Here is a 19,869-nt window from a genome sequence, read left to right as displayed (position 1 = left end):
TATTACTGCTTGGTCATTAGTCTGGTCTAGGTGAAAAGTATCTTTGAGAAGGAATTAAGAGAATTCTAACTTGGAGCCCTTTGACTATATGAAAAAGCAGGATCCAGAGTTAGCAGCAAGGGTTCTTCAAGACAACTGGGGAAGGGGCAGGACAATAACTTAAGAAATTCTGATATGTCATTGGAAAGAACATTTTTTTTTCTTTTCAAGTAATACTCACAGCTCCCTATTGACCTCCAACTAAATTTCCACACTGGCAACAAAATACCAAGCAACATCTGACTTTCAGCATTGGATTGATCCTTCATTGCAAAACAAAACAAAAAATGAAATGAAATGAAACAAATTAAAACATGCCCCTCTCTGGAAAAAAAGGAAAAGATTAGCTTTTGTCAAGAGATTCCCTGACCACTATAACTTACTTTTTTTTTTTTTTTTAAATTTGCCAAACTTGCTAGTTCCTTTTCAGTAGTAATTTAGCACTGAGGCTAGAGACTTCAGGAAGTGGTGTTTCCTATTGTGTGATGTTAAATGATGCCAAATGGTCACTAAGTCTCAAGGAACTAGAAGTTTATAAAGTACTGCAGCAACAAAAACAGCAATTAAAAAAAAAAAAAAAAGAGAGAGAGAGAGAGAGAGAGAGGACCTGCACATGCAGCAAAATTTACAGTGGTAGTGAGGATTAGTCAGCAGCTGGTAAAGTCATTGGCTCAGTGACTCCTAGTTCACTATGGCAACTAAACTTTAAATAATTGGCTATTCTACGTGTAAACAGGAAATCCCATAAGCCAAAAAGGGGTAATCAAATTAATGTCTTTGTAGTGTGATGAGAATTCCAATAAATGGCAGTTTGTGAATATGGCATCATTCAAATACCTCTGGCATTTGATGTGTATTGGCTATATGCTTTGTTTTTGTACAAAGTAAAAGTACTGTTTGGGGTTTTGAGAGCTACAGAAGTTAGCTAGGATGAAATATCACAGTATAAGCAACAAAACATCAGGATATATAGGCTTCACCTCCTCACTCTGCTGCTAACATACCTACCATATGAACTTTCAGGGACCTCTCGCTAACCCTCTGGTCTTCCCCTTTGAAGGCTTATAGGTTTGCTGATGCAATTTCCATACCACTTGTGGATCTCCTTAAGCACCTCCATCTCACATGCCACAAAGAAGGCACAATTGAATGGAAAAAAAGTATCACTGATAAGCCTATGCAGCATTCAGAAAAAGAACTAAGTTGTTTTCTACTCTCTGAAAAAGTCAATGTCCTTTAGTATTCATGGCTTTCCACTTTTTTACTCCAAATGAGGCTGAGAAGTCAGACCAATTTAATAAAGAAAATACATTGGTGAGGGAATACAAGTGTGTTTCCATAACTTGTTTCAGCATATGTTGCCTGCTGTGAGTGGCTCATAAGAATTAGGGGTATGGAGAAGGTTTTAGATCTTTTCACAAACTTCTTAGGATATAGTTGCCCAAAAGTGATGACTCAAGCCACTTTGCTGTATTTTATTTTTACAGTGTTCAGAAAATACCTATCTAGCCAATTTCTTTTTACTGCACACGTGTGTGTGCACACGCAATTCCTTTTCAAAATCTCTCCAAAAATTAAAAAAAACCAAAAACCCCAAAAAAACCCGGCAGCCAAATACTATGACATCCCAATTAGTAAACACAAAATAGAACGCTTTACAAAAATGAATAAAATATACCATATGCACTCAGCTTCCACACTGTAGTACCCAAGTGAGGAGGCTGCTGTGATGATGTCTGTAGGCAGTTTCTTTTGGCAGACAGCTCCAGCAGAATTGCCACTTTCAATGATTAAGTTATGTATAAGACATGTGTGACCCATTGGATATTTGTGAAGTGACACTCGTGCTTCTGCTCATGCCCTGCTCCGTCCGTCCCCCGGAAGCTGTCCGCCTCAGAGCCTGAGGGCTATTGCGGACTCCCATACTGCTACCTCGGGGTACCCCTTGCATTGGCCCTGAGGGGTGACCCCATGGCTGGGGTCCACCTTGCATTGGATGGCCCCAAGCTTGTGGTGGGCCACCCATGGGATGACCCCAGTGAGGTCCGGGACCCCCAGCAGGGTTGTGAGACCAACCAGAAGCTCCTGGGTAGCTGTGGCTGAATGCCTCAGGGGAGAGATTAGATAGGACCATGTTACTAAAACCTAGTCTCATACTTTCAGAGTCAAAAGCTTCAATTTCTCTGGCTTGACGCTCCAGTAGGCTTCGTATTCGTTCTGTGCGTTCATTCTGCAAAGCCAACATCTCTTCTTCAATCTGTTGGGGGTTGGAGGAAGGAAGGAAAATTAAAGCTGATTTATTTTTTTAAATCTAAAAACTAAGGAAGCAATAATACTCAGCTTTGAAGTGAATCATAAAGAAATTCACTCTGGCTATTTTATGGATGTACACTTAAAAATCAAAGAGATGTACTGTAGGAATCATATAATTTTTAAAAAAATTTTGATTATGCTATTACAATTGTCCTAATTTTCTCCTTTGCCCTCCTCCACCTAGCACCCCCCACCCCCTTCAGGCAGTCCCCCCACCCTTGTTCATGTCCACAGGTCATACATTTAATTTCTTTGGCTACTTCCTTTCCTATAAAGTACTTTACATCCCCATGGTTATTTGGTAACTATCCACTTGTACTTCTTCATCTCCTCACCTTTCATCCATTCTCCCACATCCTCCTCATCTCTTTATCTTTAACCTTTGGTATTTTAATTATGATGTGTCTTGGTGTGGGCCTCTTTGCGGCTATCTTGTTTGGGACTCTGTGCTTCCTGGACTTACATGTCTATTTCCTTCACCAAATTAGGGAATTCTTCTTTCATTATTTTTTCAAATAGATTTCCAATTTCTTGCTCTTTCTCTTCTCCTTCTGGCACCCCTATGATACATGTGTTGGATTGCTTAAAGTTGTCCCACAGGTTGCTAACAGTATCTTCATTTTTTTGGATTCTCTTTTCTTGCTGTTCTGAGTGGTTGTTTTGTTGCTTCCTTATGTTTCAAATCATTAACTTGATTCTCAGCTTCATCCACTCTACTTCAACCAGTTGCTTCCCTGTAAATTATTCTTTATTTCAATCAGTGTATCTTCATTTCTGACTGGATCTTTTTTATGCTGTTAAGGTCCTTACTAAGTTCCTCGAGCATCCTTATAACCAGTGTTTTGAACTCTCATCTGAGAGACTGCGTATCTCCATTTCATATAGTTCTCTTTCTGGAGTTTTGATCTGTCCTTTCATTTGGGCCATGTCTCTTTGTCTTGTTTCAGCAGCCTCCCTGTTGGTTTCTATGTATTAGGTAGAGCTGCTTTGACTCCATGTCTTGGTCGTGTGGCCTAATGTAGGATGTGTCCTGCAGGGTCCAGTGGCACAGCTTCCCCTATCACCCAAGCTGGGTACTCAAGGTGCACCGTTCATATGGGCTGAGTACCCCCTCCCCTTTTAGTTGAGCCTTGGTTGCTGTTGACAGATCAATGGGAGGGATTTACCCAGGCCAGTCAGCTGCAAGGATGGCTGTGGTCACTTACCACCAACCTCTACCCTCCATGGAGGATCAGCTGTGCAGGGACAGGGTGGTGCTGTTCTCACACAGTCTGTAGCTGTCCACTGGGTACATTGGCCCTGGGGTTTCCCCGGTGGTGCAGTGCAACATCAGCCCCAACCTGTGCTTTGCCCAGGGCTACCCTGCCTGAGTTATAAAGTGATATGAGATGGCTGCTGCTTGTGCCGGGACTGGAGATTTCTGGGCAAAGCGAAGCTGTGAATCTAGGCTGCTAGTTCAGGGTCTGAGGCTCACTGAGGCCAGCTGCTGCTTGCTTGAGAGGATTTAGGAAGTTGTGAAGCAGGAGCCAAGACCAACCATTCATATGGAAAAGAAGGTTGGGTGGGCCCATAAGTTGGGAGGGGCAGAGTCTCTGGGGATCTCCAAGAATGGTCAGTGTTAGCCAGGTTAATGGAATCTTAGATTTGGCAGCAGTCTGGCGACTCTATGAGGGGAAGGCCCAAAAAAGGGACAATGGCCTCTGTTTGCCTTGTTGCCAGACAGCTCAGCCTCCCCCTGAATGCCACTGGTGCCCTTCAAGCCACCTCCCCGGTGCTAGAGCCCAGTGGGAGTGAGTCTGAGTAGGTGAGTCTCTCTGTGGTTTCTTAAGAGGAACTGCTTGGGCCTCTAGAAGTTTCTTCCACTGACTCAATACCTGCTGGTTTTTGCAGCCAGAGTTGTGGGGACTTATCTTCCAGGCACTGGAGCCAAGGGCTCGGTGGTCTGGTGTGAGGCTGGGATTCTTTGCTCCCAAGACATCCCTCCCGAATTTCTATCCAGCACACATGGATGTAGGACCAGCTCGTTCCACATCCCTGCCCCTCCTACCGGTCTGGAGGGATATGGTTCCTTTAATTCCTTATTTGTCAGACTTCCATTCAACTCGATTTCATCAGTTCTGAGCAATGGTTGTTCTATATTTTAGGTGTAATTTTGTTGTGGTTGGGCAAAGAAGTGAACCATATAAGCCTGTGCCCCCATCTTGACCAGAGTCCCCTAATTTATATTTCTAAAATGTGTAAAATCAAGTCCTTAAAAGCAAAGGTAATAACCTCTATTAAAATAATAAACCAAGGTTTTATCATCAATGGCTACTAAAAGGATTAGGTAAAAAGTGGAATGAAAAAGAAAATGGGTTAGGAGAAACCAGCCTTATCAGACATACCATAATATCATTTAATAAGATAAATATGGCATTGGTATAGGAACAGAAAACTAGTGAATTAGAAGTAGAATGCAGATCAAAGTTTGTATGTTTTTAATGCAGGACAAAAGCAGCAATTAATTGAATGGGGAAAAGGTAAATTTCTAAACAAATAACACAGGCACAGTTGATGAGCTATCTGCAAGGAAATAAAAGTGGAACCCCATCATACACCATGTTCCAGATGGACAAAAGTGAAAATCTAAGAAACAAAAACTATAAAGTTTTAATTAAAAAGTTAGAAGACTCTATGTACCTACAAATTAGTGATTGGGTAGCTATTGTAATCACTTCTGGAAAACTGGGAGATATTACAAATAACTATAGTTGACTGTATATAATTTTTTTAATGTTAAAAAAAACCATTAAAGTCAACAGACAATTTAAAAAGTTGAAACTTTTTATGAAAGATCACACTGATATTACCTGAACCCACAGATTAATGTAACACCACTTAAAAATGGGACAACTAGACATTATGTATTTCTCAATATGATACAAAAGAAAGTATACAGTAACCCTTACAAAAATTGAATCTAAACATGATAATGCCTCTAAATCTAGCTACCAGTTTATAAGAATATTTAGGAAAGAGAAATACATTAAATAACAACATGAGAATGCAATCAGCCATATCCAGAATGTGAGAAGACCTACAGAACAAATGATTCAAGCCACAGTTTAAAAAAGGGACTAGTGCCCTGGCTGGTATGGCTCAGTGGACTGAGCGCTGGCCTGCAAACCAAGAGGTCACTGGTTCGATTCCCAGTTAGGGCATGTGCCTGGGTTGAGAGCCAGGTCCCCAGTGGGAGAGTAGGAGAGGCACCAATACATGTTTCTCTCACACACTGATGGTTCTCTCCCTCTATTTCTCCCTCCCTTCCCTTCTCTCTAAAAGTAAATAAATAAAAAATTAAAAAAAAAAAAGTGAGTGGAGTGGGACCTGTTATAGCCTCCAAGATTTAAAAGACAATTAAATGCAATGTCTGGACTTTTTTAGACCCCAATCCAAATGAACCAAGTTAAAAAAATACTTTTGAGATAAAAGGGGAAAGTTAGACATGTATTGAGTATTACATAATATTAGACAATTCTGTTGGCTATCATGATGGAATTATGGTTAAAATCTATAAATAGGAGTGAAATAATGCTATGCTGAGATTTGCTTTAAAATACTCCATACAGGCTCAGTGGATTGAGTGCCAGCCTGAGAACCGAAGTAAAATACTCCATACATTCTCCACTAATTTCTGCCCTGCCCCACAAAAAAGTTGTGTGTGTGGAGCAGGAGAATTGATAAGAAGTTAGTATTGATAACTGCTAAAGCTGGGTGATGAGTACTTGGAGATTTCATTGAACTAATTCATACTACTTTTGTATATGTTTGAAAATTTTTATGATAAAGTTTTTAAAAAATAGGATATAAAGGGAATTTGTAAAGGAGCATTAAACAATCAGGTTTCAAGATATTTGAGAACCTAAGCCAACAGTTACTGCTCTCAACAGAAATATACTTTGACAAATATGTTTAGCTTTTATGCACCAATTTTTAAAAAGTGCCTGAATAAAAAAGTTTAGCATAGAAAACACAAGCAAATAAAAAAAAAATTACAACAGAATGTGATAAGACATAATAAAAGATTTATAAGGTATAGCGGAAGTACAAAGGGATGGAGTGATACATTCTATAGGGAACAGAGAGTAGGACAAAGAAGTCTTCTCAGAGGAGGTGGTAGAGACTGGATTCTGAAGGAAGAGTGTAAGTTTACCAGGAAAGTGAGGGGATGGATAGATATTTTCATCAGAAAGACATGGAAATATGACAAAGTAAGAGTCTGGAAAATTATAATTAGGCCAAAATGAACTAAATAAATAGAATAAAAGTTTGGAAGTTATTCAAAGTTTAAGTACTGACGCATTATAAAGGTTTAGAGAGGGTTTTCAAATGAAGGTTGAAAAAGAGCTTAGACATAATGGCTTTTTCTGAGGGAAAGATCAAATTTTTAACTGTGGTGACTTCTGAGTGGTAGAATTAAAGACATTTTAATATCTGTTTATGTTTCTTTATATTTACCAAATTATAAAAAAACTTATTTTTTATAAAATAATTTTTCCACTCGTTTGCTATCTTCATATAAAATACCCAATTCATATAGAATTAGATTTACATATCTCTAAGGATTCAAAGAACTTCAACTTTTGTCTTTTAAGTAGTTTATATGGGCCTTCTGGTCAAGATGGAGGTACAGGTAAACACGACTCACCTCCTCGCCCAAGAACATCAAATCTACAACTAAATTACAGACCAACAATCACTCTAAACTGTCAGAAATTGAGTTGAATGGAAGTCTGACAACTACAGAATTAAAGAAACCACACAGATTCAGAAAGGAAGGAGATGCAGGGACGCAGAGACACCAAGATGTGGACTGGGTGGGTCCCCATACCCACACGTGGTGGATAAAAATTAGGGAGGAATATCTAGGGAGTGAGGGACCCCAGCCCCACAACAGGACCCCAACCCACAGTTCCAGTGCCAGGAAGATAAGCCCACACAACTTCTGGCTGCAAAAACCAACAGGATTTGAGTCCATGAAAAAAACTAGTGGACTCCATGGCCTTTCCTCTTAAAGTACCCACACCAAACTTAGACTCACTCCCCCTGAAATGCACCAATGGTATATGGGGAGGAACTGATGTGTCTGGCATCAAGGAGAGGCTGGGAGACAACTCTTTCCCAGACAGAAAGGCAGGCAGAAGCCATTGTGCCTTTTCTGAGCCCTTTCCCCACAGAGCCACAGAAAAGGCAGACAGGATCCTCATCTGAGACTCCATCAGCCTGGGTTACACTGTTTGCCCTGCCCTGGGCATTTACCTGAGGCTCGGCCCGACCCAACTTATAGCCTGTCCCCCAGCCTTCCTACATCTGGCTATGCAGCAGCTCCAGGCTTGGCACTAGCAGCAGCCAGCTTTGGATCACAGTTTGGCTCTGCCTGGGAACCTCCAAGCCTTGCACAAGTTGCAGCCATCTGCAGATTGCTTTGTAGCTCACACTGTGTTGCCCTTATAGAACATAGGCAGGGGCTGACTGTGACCTGCACCACTGGGAAACCCTAGAGCCTGTGCACTCAGTAGACAGCTACAAACCACATTGGAGCACTGTCATTCTACCCCAGCACAACTGATCCTCCATGGAGAGTGGAGGTTGGTGGTCAGTGGTCACAGCCACTCCTTGGAACTGACTGGACTGGGTAAATCTTTCCCATAAGCCTGCCAACAACAATCAAGGCTCAACTACAAGAGAAGGGTGTACTCAGCCCACATGGAGGGCACACCTTGAGTACTCAAGTTCAGGTGATAGGGAAGGCTGTGCCACAGAATCCTAGAGGCCATGCTACCAAGACATGGAGTCATAGTAGTTCTACCCAATACCCAGAAACAAACAGAGAGGCTGCCAAAATGAGGAGACAAAAAAACATGGCTCAAATGAAAGAAGAGATCAAAACTCCAGAAAAAGAACTAAACAAAACAGAGATGAACAATCTGTCAGGTGCGGAGTTCAAAACACTGGTTATAAGGATGCTCAAGGTACTTAGTGAGGACCTCAGCAGCATAAAATAAGCCAGACAGAAATAAAGGATACACTAATGGAGATGAACAATTTATAAGGAATCAACAGTAGAGTGGATGAAGCCAAGAATTAAACCAATGATGTGGAACAAAAGGAAACAAAAAACAACCAAGCAGAGGAAGAATATTAAAAAAAAGAGGTTAGCGTAAGTAGTCTCTGGGACAACTACAAGCATACCAACATTCCCATCATAGGGATGCCAGAAGGAGAAGAGCAAGAGCAAGAAACTGGAAACCTACTTGAAAAAATAATGAAAGAAAACTTCCCTAATTTGGTGAAGGAAATAGACATGCAAGTCCAGGAAGCACAGTCCTGAACAAGATGGACACAAAGAGGCTCATGATTAAAAAAAGCCAAAGGTTAAAAATAAAGAGAGAATCTTAAAAGCAGCAAGAGAAAAGCAGTTAATTACCTACAGGGGAGTTCCCATAAAGCTGCCAGCCAATTTCTCTGCAGGCTAGAAGGGCTGGCAAGAAATATCCAAAGTCATGAAAACCAGGAATCTATAGCCAAGATCTAAATAGTTGCGCTATCATTTAGAATTTAAGGGCAGATAAAGTGCTTCCCAGACAAGAAAAAAACTAAAGGAATTCATCAACAAATCATTATTATATGAAATGTTAAAGGGACTTATTTAAGCAAAAGAAGATCAAAACTATGAACAATAAAATGGCAAAAATGGTGTGGGGGAATGGGTGAAGAGGTGAGGGAATTAAGAAGTACAAACAGGTAGTTACAGAATAGCCACGGGGATGTAAAGTACAGTATAGGAAATGGAGTAGCCAAAGAACTTATATGCATGACCCATGGATGTGAACTAATGTAGGAGGATAGCCTGAAGGGAGTGCGGGGTGCTGGGTGGGGGTGGCAAAAGGGGAAAAATTGAGACAACTGTAGCAGCACAATCAATAAAGTATTAAGCCCTCGTGGCTCAGTGGCTTGAATGCTGACTTGCAGACCAAAAGGTTGCTGGTTCAATTTCTGGTCAGGGCACATGCCTGGGCTGGGGGCCAGGTCCCCAGTTGGGGGAATGCAAAAGGCAACTGATTAATGTTTCTCTCCCTTTCTCCCTCCCCCCCCTTAAAAAAATTCATAAAATATTTTTGAATTTCATAAAATTTCAAAATAATTCATAAAAATATATTAAAAAATAGTTTATATGTAAAACTTTCAAAAATCCATTCACTAAAAGCATTTATTTTAACTTGAGAGATTTTATAAATGATGGGAATGTACTAATCATGTATGTAACTGATTTTAATGCCTTGCATATTATTTGAAGAAAACTGATGATAAAAATGTTAAACTCATTAATACTTGTTAAATTTTATCCAGTAGTCATCATTTCCATCTTGTTTGCTAATTAGTTCCTTTAAGAAACTCAGAACAATTTTCAATTAAAAATAAAAACCAAGGTTTATGATAGCTTGCATTAACTGCAAATTAAAAATGTAGCTTCACTAGGTAGATGACTTATCATAATCAAGATGTCTGAGAAGCTCTCTCAAACTTTTTGAAACTAAACGTTACATTTTTGTGTGAATATTTTCAGTTTCACAAAAGTACATAACATGTTCCAATGGTCAATTCTTACTTTCAAACTACCAATCATGTTGTTGATACTAAAACTAATATTGAGAGAAAATTAAATGAAATGATACAACAAAAAAGTCTATTTATACTTTGGAAACACTGCCACTTTTTATGTTATATATAAAATTCACATGGAATTTAACATTTATAGTTATGCTGTCATCTTGCTGAAATTTTAATGTAAATCAAGTATAAGACAATTTATAATAAGGCCTCATGTGGATCAAATGAGGTTTACTTTCTTGGTGTTTCAACCAAAGGTAACAATTTTTGGTTCATCTGGATATGAGCTATTTTTCATCTAGAAACAATTAGCATTCACTTTGGTTCCACCTCAATTTATTTTCAAATAACTTCCTTATCTATACAACCAGTAAGCACGAAGTACAGAAAATACATGCTGTTACGATCTTTCAAAGTTTTTATAGAGAGGGTACATGGCTTTAGTAGTTGCCAATTGACCCCAAAGTGCTTCAAAGTCATGCATTCTAAATGAATGTAAACATTAGCTCTAAAACTCAAGTGGTAACTCAAAGCACTGTACATTTATTATCCTACTTTTCTTGTTATTTTTAATACTAATCTTTAGTATTTTTCATTATCAAAGTAATATTAACCAACCACATATGAAACAGTAAAATAGAAAACCAAACCAATCTACCATACTAATATAGCCACTACTAGCATTACTTTAATTCACTTTGTCTTTGTAATTTTATTCAATGTCATAATGTTATTGTATTAAACACATTCATATTAATACTGTCTTTGTACCCATCATTTAAATGTCTAATAAGATTCTATTAAGTGGCTTGGCCATAATTACTTAATTATATCTCTACTTTATGTATTTATTTCTAAATTTTATAAGACTTTATTGAGCCAAAACTGACAACATATGCTGGGGAGCAAGATCTTCAATGCTCCTTATATCTTTACTTTAGAGAGTTAGGTGTTTTAAACCATTATAAAACTCCATATGCTATAATCACCATATTTATACATGTATTTTCCCTATATTTTGGATTTCTTTTCCTTGGAATTCTCAAAGTGATAAATACTTAACATTTCCAAAGCTCAATATATACTTTCAAATTGCTTTCCAAAATGCACTAACAATGCATGAGAGTGTCACATTACCGTGAGCTCTGTGTTACCAGTTTTATACTCGTATTTTACTAAGCTTTGTAGAACATGTAGGTTTTGCTTCATGTATTGAAATGATTTATTATCACTGTTTAACTCTGAACCACTAGGTGGAGCTAAAAATACAAATATACTTTAATAGTACTGATATTTCCACAACACTATTCCTCAAATACTATAGGGGAGTTTTTCTTTTACTGATAATTTTGAAGCATAAGAAACAGAACTTTGGATTGAATTTTAAATATTAAAGTTGGAATTAGATTTATGAAATCTGTACATTAGACAAATTAGATTTTTCTCAAAATTTATGTTATCTTTCCATCTTGAATGAGAAACATTAATTGAGATAATTTTTAGCGGCAAGTACCTCTCAAGAAGTCAATAATAAAGACAGCTATGCCAGAGAAATAGTAACATCTTACTTAGGTGGGCTTTCTTAAGAATATATTCTTATCATAAGAATTGCAGGAAATAGAGGAAAATCTGAGCTGATAACCACTGACAACTTTTAATAGGCAAGACCATTAACTTAATGGACCAAGAGACCTAAGACTGTATCAGCTATTGGGAACTTATGGCTCAGGAATTCTGGAACATACCTCTGAATCATGGATACAACTGATATTCTACTACTTCCCATAACAAATACCTTTCCGTTTTTATCACTCAAAATCTTCTGCTCATCGCCTTTTACCCAACACACACATACACACACACGTTCCTTAAAGGATAGAAATGAATCCCCCCCTGCCACACACGCATGCATGCACGCACGCACACACGCTCCTTAAAGGATAGAAATGAATTTTGTGATTCTAGTTCTACTCTCTAATATATCTGACAAAGAGTAAGTTAAAAAAATAAATAAAGGTACCTCTGGAACTAACATTTTTCAGGCCTGACTTTTCACCAGTGTGGAACTGATTTTATCTTCTGTCCTCTAGTAATCTTCCACCAATCTGTATAGTTCCAGGCCCAGGATGTATGAGTAAAGTACATATATATTCTTGATCCTTTGACCCTGCCTCTTCCATGCAATTGCTAAAATTATTTTTCTTCACTCTCCAAGTTTTTCTCCAATCTCCTTAGGGAGAGCTAGGTACATAAAAGAAGTGATAACATGGAGCCAGAGCTACTTTCTCAGAATTCAACTGTCTCCACATAACCTATTATCGTTCCTCTAGAAATTGCTACTTAATTATAGTCCCTTAATGTTTAGAACTCATTATTTGTAAGGTTCATTACTGAATCAATAATTTTTTCTAAAAAAGAAAAAAACTACCAAACTAGAAATTAAGGAAATATGATGTTGTAAAAACAATCTAATATATTTATAAAATGCTTCAGAAGAAAGCAAATACTAGCACAATTACCTTCCTTCTATTACTTATACCTTTTGTTCTAAGAGTGCCCTGCGGAGGGAGACTCTCTGTTCAAGCTCCCGAAGCTCTCGATCATGTTGTGCCTCAGCTTGCATCTTGATTTTGCTCTGATAGGCATTCAGTAGCTCCAGTTCCTGCTGTAGCTGCATCTTCAAAACCTGGCACTCTGCTTCCTGTGCTTCATCCAAACGTAGCTGAAAGGGAAAAAGAAAACAGATATATCCTATTGTGAACCAGATATTATGAGCTATCTATTCATGACTTCTGGAAAGAAGAAGTGTGAAAGAAGACATACTACTCTTTTGTAGGATACATAATTGTTCTCTCTTCTATCTTAAACATCTCTGAAAAAGGAAGGCACAGTAACCAATGGTGGCATATGAAGATAAAGCTATCATAAACTTTTCAAAAATAACTATTTTTCTTAAGAAAAATTTAGACTCTTGATTAAATGATGTAAGACTCTGAATTTCTTGTCCTGGTCAGGTAGTTCAGTTGGTGAGAGCGTTGTGCCAATATGTAAAGCTAAGGGTTAGACCTCCTGGTCAGGGCACATTCAAGAATCAACCAACAAATGCATCAATAAGTGGAAATACAAGTCGATGTCTGTCTCTGTCCCTCTCTTTCTCAGATCAAGAAAAATTTTTTTTAATAAAAAGACTTTTAATTTCTTCTCTCAAATGGAAATAACTACAGAACAGGGAGAAGCCAACTATAGCCAGTGTGAGAGAGAGAGAGAGAGCGAGAGAGAGAGAGAGAGAGTTTAAGTAGACTATTAGTTAAGAATGGTCTTTATAATTTGAAATGGTTACATTTTAAATGGCTATATACTTAAGCACTCATATAATATCCTCAACTCTGCCTCCTGGCCCACAAAGCCTAAAATATCTACTATCTGGCCCTTTTAAGAAAGTTTACAAAAATTATATAGAAAATATTTTATATTAACACTCAAATGAGACCATTTTTATTCCCGATATAGTACTACTTTTTGCCCACTCCTTAACAAAGATGCTGCTCTAATCTTGATAAGCTTTTGGGATATGTACTAAATGCCTCATAAGTACAGGCAAAGAGCCTATTTAGAACTTTATGTCTAAATGGACCAGTGAGAATTCTTTATACATCATGCCTGCTTCCAAGTAATGCTGAAAGTCAGAAGAATATGGACCACCACCACTATTTTCCAAGCTGCAGGAGAGCTATCGCTTCCAACTAATATTTTAATTGCTGGGATTTTATTCAAGTGGTAGAAGGATGGGGATACTAAATTGTTTTGCCTAAATAAAACAAACTCACGGCTTGTGTGGACAGCATTTCATTAATGCTGTGGTCATACTGCTCAGCCAAGATGGCTAACTTCCGCGTTTGCTCTTCCTTGAGCCGTTTCAGAACAGCTTTGTGCTCACTCTTTGGTGTAGTCTCCAGTAGGTGATTTCTCAGTGCTTTGTACTGTCTGGTTTGGATTTTGCAGGTGTCCTGAAACTGCTTTTTTATTTGAAGTTCTTTAGACTGGAAAAGAAAAAATAAATGTATATAATTTTTAATACCTGGCATTTGGAATACTTTATGTTTACATGAAAACAAAGGCTACTAGGAGAAAGGGAGAGGAAAAAACAAAAAGGTGAGACCATCAGGTTGCGGGTACTTTTGCAGTTGGCTAATGGGTCAAATCACTGAATTTTAAACATTTTAATCATAAAAACTCTAATTTAAATCATTAGAATACCAACAACCTCATTTATCACAGGACTTCAAGCAATACTACTTACTGCCTTGCTAGTAAGTTTAGCAACTGAAGTGAACATTAAAATTAGTTTTGATTACTATGTATACTGATGACAGAAAATTAAAATTTCTTCTCATGCAATAAGTGTGGTAGATATAAAAGCTCAGACAATATTTTATTAGATTTCAAGGGTACAATGTAAGCATTATTTACTCTGTTCTTATCTGAGATAATTTGCTTCAATTTCTTTTAATGACAATCTCAACTCCCATTACATAGTCTATTACAGACTCCATAAAAATAGGGTATTATTAGTAACTAATACTGTTATTATAACTGGTCTTTTCCTTAAGGGAACAAACTAGGTAGATACACACTATATAATAGTTTACTCTTTAACACCACAAGCAAAAACTTGAAAGTCAGTTGAGTTGGCTAATCTTTTAAAGGTTAAACAAAAATTATGGGGCAAAGGAGGGGACAAGTGTTCTTAGGGTGATGATAAACATGAACTACACAAACATTTCTGAGATAAAATAATCTGAGGTCAGAAATGTAGGAGTCTTGCCTTTAGTTTTTGGTTAATCACAGGTTAGACACTCTATGAACTCAGGTTTTAACAAAGCTTAATATGATGAAATATATTTCTATAAGGTATACTGATCAAGCCCACAAGTGAGAAAATATTCATTTACTACAGTAAGGCAAAACCTACAGATGAAGTTATTTTACCTTAATATAAATACTGTCATATATTAATTGTTTGATACAGTATGCCAAAAATGCATACATGATCAAAGTAATATCTTTGTCAAGGAAGTAGTTTTTGCCCTTCCCCCATAGTACAACATTAAATATAAACTTTCCATATTTTACTCCAACTTGGGCACTAGGTCATACTCATATACCTTTATTCTGTCAAGTGTAAAAAAATGTCTAGCTAGAAAGAGAAAACTCTTGGTTTAGCTATGTTTAACAGCACTGCTCTTAAATACTGTCCTTGGTTAAAAAAATTCTTCCAAGTTAGCCAGGAATGGAACAATGAAAAGTAGACATTCCCTTCTTCCTATGTATAGGAGACTCCATTCTTTTAAGTTTTTATTTTTAAAAATTGTACCAAGAAATTGTATTATCACTAGCCTAAGGAGAAAAATAACACCTTGAAAAAAAATTAAAAAAACCTGACATACATCTCTGTACAAATTTAGGGTATAGAGCATGATGGTTTGATTTATATATATTGTGAAATGATTATAATAGGTTCAGCTACCATATGAGGTCTGTCCAGAAAAAGTCCAGTCATTGTTAATATAACAAGAACAGTTTGCGCAACATCAATGTAACCTGGCAGCCAAGGAGAGTGGACTAGCATACACATGTGTGAACGAGGACGACTTCACTGTACTAGTCAGTGGGGATGGTAGATGCCATTGAGTGGACAAGTGTACTGTATGGCCATTACATTCAAAATGACTGGGTGAGTAGAGCAACAAATCTGCATCGAATTTTGTGTTAAGCTTGAACATTCCTCTGCAGAAACTATACGGATGATTCAGAGGACGACCAAGATGGGCAATTGGTGACTGGCAGCTTGAAAACATGCCTGCTTATGCATCGCATCTGTGCAGACGTGAAGAGTGTTTTTTGTGGGAAGACATTAAATCACCCAGGGGACTCAGCTCCTCTACAGCCCAGATTTGGTACCCTACAACTTCTGGCTTCTCCCCAAATTAAAACCACCTTTGAAATGGAAGAGATTTCAGACCATCAATGAGATTCAGGAAAATATGACGGGACAGCTGATGGTAATTGGGAGAACTGTGTGGAGTCCCAAAGTGCCTACTTTGAAGGGGACTGAGGCATCATAGTTTTATATACAATGTTTCTTGTATCTTTTTATCTTCTTTAATAAATGTCTCTAATTTTTCATATGACATGGCTGGATACTTTCTTGACAGACCTCGTACATCTCATATAAATACAATTTCAACAACAGCAGTAATACCTATATAAGAATAAACTATATCCCTCAATGTTTGACTCAGTGAAAACAAGATGAATGTAAGTTATAGTGGTTTCTACTCATGTAACACTGACAAAGCACCATTTGGATAGCAGATGAAGAAACGGCAGAAAAGACAATAGGTGTTTCGGCAGCAAAGACAATAGGTGTTTACCCAACCCATTCCACAGATAGTACCCCAACCCCAACAAACCCTAGTCAACTCACATAAGTGTTCAAACTGAAGTTACCCTAGCCCTCTTTTAAGTCTTGGAGCCTTGACTTGTGTGGCTCAGTGGATTGGGCATCATCCCACACACCGAAAGGTTGCTGGTTTGATTCCTGATTCCCAGTTCAGGGTACATGCCTGGGTTGCAGGTGGGTCCCAGCTAGAGGTGTGTGAGAGGCAACCGATCGATATTTCTGTTCCTCGTTGATGTTTCTCTTCCTCTCTTTCTCCCTCCCTTCCCCGCTCTCTAAAAATAAATAAAATCTTAAAAAAAAAAGTCTTGGAGAAAGTTGGAAGAGACAACTAAATACTTAGGCAAATAAAAATGGGATAACTGGTGTTAAAATCTAGTCTGTTTTGAGGAAGTATATACGTATACAAAACTAAGAGGAACTTGGTGATTTTCTTCCCTACTAAAGTAACAAAACGATTTCTTCATGGAAATTCTTGAGCTCATTTGTCATGAGAAGTAGGCATTCTATTCAAAGTCTGACTGTTAATGTAAACATTTTCTCAATTTCTGTATAGTATCTGTGAAAATCAGACTAGTGTTTACAAGCTTTCAAATTGAAAAGGCTCCAGCAACAGGAAATGGGAAGGGCTAAATACTGAACAACTATTCCAGAGAAATGTTGTCATATAAAATTTATGGTATGACTATAAAAACTAATAAGCTTTCAGTTTGCTTTACTTCTGGGTGCTGCTAACTTTAAAACCGTAATTAATTTCATAGAAATGTTTTAAAAATCTGTAGCCAAGTATATACCTCTCCACTAAAAAGACAAAATACATCTGAAAAATCATTATGAATTCTAATTTTTCTAAGCAATGACTAAAGGTCAACATGAGCTACATTGTAAATGATGTTAATTAGCTATTTTGAAGACACAGCAAAGTGAAATTTTACTCAGGTTCACAGGACAGGGTTAAACAGCTCTGCTGCTATATTTTGTTCAAGACAGCTTGTTTGAATGGAATCGAGTGGGAACTGGGGATACCACTGGGTGTGGTAAAGCTTCAAGATTTTGAAACAAATTACTTCCATGAATGAATTGCACTCTGGTCTAATTATTCAGTTAAGACCAAGAACAGTTTTATAGTTTAATTACCAAATCATTTTAAAAAGTGGTAAGGGCTTTAAAAAAATACTGTGGGACCTGGACCTTACTGGATGTAAATAAAAGTTTCAAGTGTGCAGATATGTATAGATTAATTGAGGTACTAGTATGGATGCTAGTCTATATAGTGTGTGGTTTTAGTTTATTAAGATTCATGTGACTATACTCCTTCAAATATTTATTACAAGTTCTAAAACTTGAAAATTTCTTGGGATGGTTAAGTCTGGTTTATATTGGAGAAGGGGGCTGGTGGACAAGATGGCTGGAGGAACAAAGAGGGGAAAGGGAAGCTAACTTTATAGTACAGTACACTTCGGTATCTCAAATTTCATACCATGCAAATGAATTCCTCTACTCAAAGCAAATATGAGTACAAAACTTAAAATTCTATAATAATTCCACTATTCTTTTTCAGATGAGCATAGACAATGAAGGTAGAGGTATTTCTCATTCACTGGCACCTGTACTGATTAGGAACTTAAGGTTCTTTTTTGTTTTTGTTTTTTGATACAAGTCACACTTAGAGCAAGTAAGGTTCCAAAACTGTATACTTGGAGAGAGAGAAGCCCACAGGCTAACATGTTGATAAGTAATATCAGAATCGAACATTTGGGTACATTTAAGATAAGAATTTTGATTCTTATTTATGGAACTTACCACAGTTAAAAAAGTTTTGGCTATTTTTTGGTACTTGGTGAGAAATATATAAGCAGAAGTCTGTAGCTACAGTCACTCCAAATTAAAACTAACCAAACATGCTTAAAATGAAAAGAAGAAAAGTTTATTCAATTTCTTTATGACAGACATCTGTCTTAGACTTTTACTGTTTACGTGGATGTCTTTTATCTCTTTTCCCTGTCAAGAAGCTTAAGCTAAAGGTACCTTCAGGCTCTTAGGCTGCTGTCGAACCTCCATGACATGCTTTCGCCTTAGTTCTCGTTCTCTTCGCTTATTATATTCCAGCTGGTTAGTGAGCTCCGTTTGATGCTGCAATCTGATCAACTCACAGCGCATCTTTTGAATTGTGTTGAGGTGGCGGAACTCCAGTTCTTGCATAGACTCATGCTGTCGCAGTAGCATGGCATGCTCTAAGTCCTTTTGGGTCTGCCTTTTATTTAACTCCTAATCCATAAAGCAAAAACAAAAGGTATAATTTACTGCTCTATAATACCAGGAAAAAATCCTTAGAAACAGAATAACCAGGAAACAGATGCAAAAATCTGGTTCAATAACCGCTGCATAGTAATACATAGACATGTACACACTCAATGTAGAAGTCAAACTTGTCGCTTTTGCCTCTGTAAACCCTTTCTCCAGAAGCCAACAGTTGTTGCAAATATTTCCCAACCTTCCCCATGCTTATCATGACACATCTATTATAGAAAAACATAGTTTTAAAAATGGAATAACAATATACACTATAGGCATGTAATGTGCATTCTTCACCTAACAAATGGACATAAATCCAGATCAGATCAGTACATACTGATCTTTTTTTACAAAGTTTCACAGTAAGCTTCTGCTTTGCAATTTCATCTTTCAATTTTTTCTTTATAAACAAATTTTCAATAAATACATGCATGATACATCAGATAGCCATGTTATTATTTATTTACGATAGATTTCTAGAAATGGATCTGATGGGTAAAAATATGAGGGGGGACCCAAAAAAACCAGGAATTTATTTCTAAAAAGTTGTGTATTTATTCTTACATATTTAAACTTCAGTCACCCTTAAAGTACTCATTTGAGGCAATACACCTATTGACTTTTTTTTCCATGCTGAAAACAGTTTTTGAACTTGTTGATTTTGATGCTTTTAGTGTTTCTGCCATTTTTTTGTTTCATCTCTTCCATATCAGTAAAACATTTCCCTTGAGGACGTTTTTAATCCAGGGAAACAACAAAAAAATGTCCCTCGGGGGTGATATCTGGTGTATAGGGAGGATGGGGCATGGGGGTCACGTTATTTTTGGTTAAAAAGATTTGATACCAATCTTTTAATCTGTGCTTATTTAATTGATGCCACTGTTTTAATATGCCTTTCTTTACTTATCAGTGAATGTGAACAATTATGCTATATTTGAAGTTTATTTTAAGCCACTCTTGGAAATAAATTTATCCATGCTCACAAGTATCCCAGATAATAATTGTTTTCATTGGTATAAAAGTTCCAACATTTGCCTAATTAAAAATTTCATGACTATAAACTGTTAGTTTTTTCCCTTGGTGGCTGCTTGAAGATTGGCTGCCATCACGCA

The 19,869-nt window shown here is 37.3% G+C and overlaps 1 protein-coding gene across 6 annotated transcripts in view; it reads right to left on the bottom strand.

Annotated features, from left to right (window-relative positions):
* Window positions 1-645: 645 nt before the first annotated feature.
* Window positions 646-19,869, bottom strand: part of TAOK1 (TAO kinase 1) — a 139,001-nt gene continuing 119,777 nt past the window's right edge. For all 6 annotated transcript variants that reach the window (XM_054573243.1, XM_054573244.1, XM_054573241.1 and 3 more), the window contains 4 exons: window positions 18,491-18,730; window positions 13,830-14,042; window positions 12,542-12,724; window positions 646-2,296 (listed from right to left, as the gene is read on the bottom strand). In XM_054573243.1, coding sequence (XP_054429218.1) covers window positions 1,835-2,296; window positions 12,542-12,724; window positions 13,830-14,042; window positions 18,491-18,730 — 1,098 coding nt within the window. In that variant the 3' untranslated portion in view covers window positions 646-1,834. The remainder of the gene's footprint in view (window positions 2,297-12,541; window positions 12,725-13,829; window positions 14,043-18,490; window positions 18,731-19,869) is intronic.

The sequence above is a fragment of the Pteronotus mesoamericanus genome, unplaced genomic scaffold, assembly GCF_021234165.1.
Source record: "Pteronotus mesoamericanus isolate MK-2021 breed Mesoamerican mustached bat unplaced genomic scaffold, CSHL_Meso_final contig_246, whole genome shotgun sequence".
In the NCBI taxonomy this organism is placed as follows: domain Eukaryota; kingdom Metazoa; phylum Chordata; class Mammalia; order Chiroptera; family Mormoopidae; genus Pteronotus; species Pteronotus mesoamericanus.
The sequence above is the reverse complement of the archived record's forward strand: the minus strand, read 5'-3'. Positions and strand labels throughout refer to the sequence as shown.